The following is a 3,498-nucleotide window of genomic DNA, read 5'->3' on the forward strand; positions in this document are numbered from 1 at the left end:
AAACAATTGAGAAAGAAAATGGATGTGTAACAGTATATTGGTTCACAGCAGTTTAATGTTCTTGTTGCTTTCTCTGTTCATGAACGTTAATCAAACAACAAAACACAAAGAAAAATCACTTTTGTAGCTTTAACACAGATTTATTAGATTTAATTTATAAAGTGAAGACTATGCAGTGTTATTTTACATTTGATTATTCAATTTCTGTACCTGAATACTGTTAGACTTACCTGAAAAATATAAAGCACTGCTTATTTCATTTGTATCTTTGTTCTGTTATATTTATCTATGCTTGTAATTTGTTTATTATTTCCCCCCACAAATAAACTATTCAAGTCATGTGGTGATTTATTTTTTCATATCGCAATATATATCGCAGAAAAATAAAATATCGCAATGTGAGTTTTTTCCAATATCGTGCAGCCCTAGTACTGCTGGTTTAGTACTTGTTTTTAGGTACAAATAAAGTAATCTCATTTATACAGACTTGCTTTATGATTTTGTTGAGAGTTTTATTTTAAATGATCCTTTGACCAAAGCTTGGATAAGATTACATCAACATTTGCTGGAAGTACAATTGTTTGTGTATGCTAAACGTATGCAGCATCAAACCAGTTTAAAGCGTGAAGGAAAGCAGATTCTGTAGTGAGAATATGTCAGACAAAAGCAGAAGTTGATAAACAGACATCTGTTGTTTGTGTAAGGGAGGCTGTTGGCAGAGGCGGGGTTCGGAGGGCTTCTTCTGCCAGACCCAGTGTTGTGGGAGGGCTAGTGTAGTACAGGAATATATCTATCTCAACTGAGCTCAACGTTGTGAGTACTATTATTTTTCAATAAGACATTTCGCTGTTTTGTTTGTGCATTTACCTTCTTGTGCATTTGTATTCTTCCTTTTTTTACTTTAGATTTCATAAGGGCAACTTTATTTCTTGTAATTGTCACTTTAATTTCTATAATTACGACTTCATATCTCACAAATATCACTTTTTTACAACACAGTGTGACTTTTAATTACAAATTATGACTTTATTTCTCACAATATTGACTTTATTTCTTATTTTGAACTTTATTTGTTGTAATTAAAACTATTTCCCATAATTGTGACACAATGTGACTTTCTCACAATGTTGACTTTTTTTTTTTTTACATTTTTTGTTTTATCTCACAATTACATTTTGTATTTTTTATTCTAAGACAGAAACAGGCTTTCACGGATTGTTCTGTGGTAAATAAAGCAGAAGAGTTCTGTATCAAAAATACAATAAAATAGCAATATTGTAAAACATTATTATAATTTAAAATATCTGTTTTCTATTTCAATAGAGTTTTCAAATGTAATTTATTTCTGTGATGGCAAAGCTGGCTTTTCTCTGTTACTCCAGTTTTCAGTTTCGCATAATCTTTCATTTTATTATGCTGATTTGATGCTCAAAATACACTTCTTATCATTATCAAAGTTTAAAACATTTGCTTATTATTTTCTGGAAACTATGATACACTTTTACAGGATCCTGTGATTAATAAAGTTAAAAAGAACAGCATTTAACTGAAATAGAATTTGTTTTTGTAACACAGTAAATGTCATTACTGTCATTTTTTATCAATTTGATGTCCAAACTTTTGAATGTTAGTATAACCTCAGTGTTCAGTAATTCATAATATTCAGATATTTATCCTTCAATAAACATGGATCTTTTGTGCTGATTTTTCAGTAATACTCTTAAGTCCATATTAGAGTAATTTCTTTCCAGGGGAATATATTAGCAGTAGTAAAGAATTCAGTTTAGGAGAGAAAGGGCTCAGTGTTTAGTGAACAGTGAGCTGAGGGTGCTTATTGTACAGTAAAGCTTTATCATGACCCTATTCATGGTTTCAAGAGGCGGTTCAATGTTCACTGTGTTTTGTGTGTGTGTGTGCCATTCAGGAATCCCACATTCCTGTTGTGCATTTCTAGACACTAAGATAACACAGTGCCCACACTGTAGCCAACAAAGCACATTTCTAACTCTGTGTGATTGTGTATGTGGGTCAGTGTAGCAGTGTTTATAGAGAAAAATTTAATATTTCAAACAAAACAAAGGATTTTAGACAATATGCTTGCTTTCTTTCTTTCAGGTAAGGCTGAGGATCCCGGAGTGGTAGGAATGGAGTTACCCGTTGCTCGCAACATCAAGATCAGTAACATCACCTGCGACTCCTTTAAGATCTGCTGGGATATGGACCCTCACACCACAGAGAAGATCACACATTACTTCATTGACCTTAACAAGAAGGAGAACAAGAACTCCAACAAATTCAAACACAAGGTAATCAATGATTCAGTTCACAACACAAATTATTTTAATTATTCTGCATAGTCTTGAGTATTGCCTGGGGTTTCAAAGTTTGTAATAGTTTATAATACAAATGGGCTTTTTTTGCCTATTTATGAGAGCATTTTAGCTAAATTTCATACTGTTGTTCATCGTCATAAAAAAGATTCAGATGATTAAATGTCATTAATTAGTCAATTCATTCCTTGATGACTCTCTGTCTTTAGGATGTGCCTACGAAGCTTGTTGCTAAGGCAGTCCCATTGCCCATGACAGTGCGAGGCCATTGGTTCCTGAGTCCACGGACAGAATATACAGTTGCTGTGCAAATAGCATCCAAACAGACTGATGGAGATTACGCTGTATCAGAATGGAGTGACATTGTTGAATTTTGTACAGCAGGTAAATAACCCAAACACACATACAGATTAAAAAGAATGTAAGATGAAGATTGTACAGCACATTTGATACACACAGGTAATTAAAAGTGCTTTAAATTGGCATTAAAAGAGAGAAAAAAAATACAATTTAAAAAAAAAGTGATACAAATAATATGTAAAATCGCTTAGGAATATAAAAATGATTGAGGAAAAATGCTTTAAATACCTAAATACCAATAGGAGAATAAAGACATGGATCTTTTAAATGTTGTGCTGTTGATCAGCTTTTTATGTGGTTAACAAGACTAAAGAAAATTGATGACAAATAAAAACATTTCCTTCAATTTTCTAGATTATTCCTCGGTGCATTTGACGCAGCTGTTGCAGAAGGCTGAAGTCATTGCTGGCAGGATGCTCAAGTTCTCCGTCTTTTACCGGAATCAGCATGAGGAATACTTCCAACACTGCAGGTGATTCAGAAAAAAAAAAACAACTGTAAAAAATGCTTAGTATATGAAATAGGGAGGGAAAAGAGAACGTAATGCTGGTTGAGGAAGATAATGACAATCTTGCTTTACTGCTAAGATTCAAATCGGCATTAGAAAGTAAACCGCTCACTCTTGTGGAATCATTTTCTCATTAATTAGCTGGGTTTACTTTCTTCTTTTTGTGAACTGCATTTATATTTTCTCTTACACTAATGTTCAAAAATTTGGGGTCAGTATGGGGTGGGGGGGGGGGCCGTATAATGCTATTTCATGCAGAGTTATTTACACTGTTAAAGGGGTCGTATGTTGCTGCTAAAA

General features: G+C 33.2%; 1 protein-coding gene across 1 annotated transcript in view; it reads left to right on the top strand.

Moving 5' to 3' along the window:
- Nucleotides 1-2,093: 2,093 nt before the first annotated feature.
- Nucleotides 2,094-3,498, top strand: part of LOC107733526 (phytanoyl-CoA hydroxylase-interacting protein-like) — a 3,014-nt gene continuing 1,609 nt past the window's right edge. The window contains exons 1-3 of the mRNA XM_016545184.1: nt 2,094-2,306; nt 2,540-2,714; nt 3,045-3,162. Of these exons, the coding sequence (XP_016400670.1) occupies nt 2,094-2,306; nt 2,540-2,714; nt 3,045-3,162 (506 nt within the window). The remainder of the gene's footprint in view (nt 2,307-2,539; nt 2,715-3,044; nt 3,163-3,498) is intronic.

This window comes from Sinocyclocheilus rhinocerous, unplaced genomic scaffold, assembly GCF_001515625.1.
Source record: "Sinocyclocheilus rhinocerous isolate Xijiao unplaced genomic scaffold, SAMN03320098_v1.1 scaffold2715, whole genome shotgun sequence".
NCBI classification, from domain to species: domain Eukaryota; kingdom Metazoa; phylum Chordata; class Actinopteri; order Cypriniformes; family Cyprinidae; genus Sinocyclocheilus; species Sinocyclocheilus rhinocerous.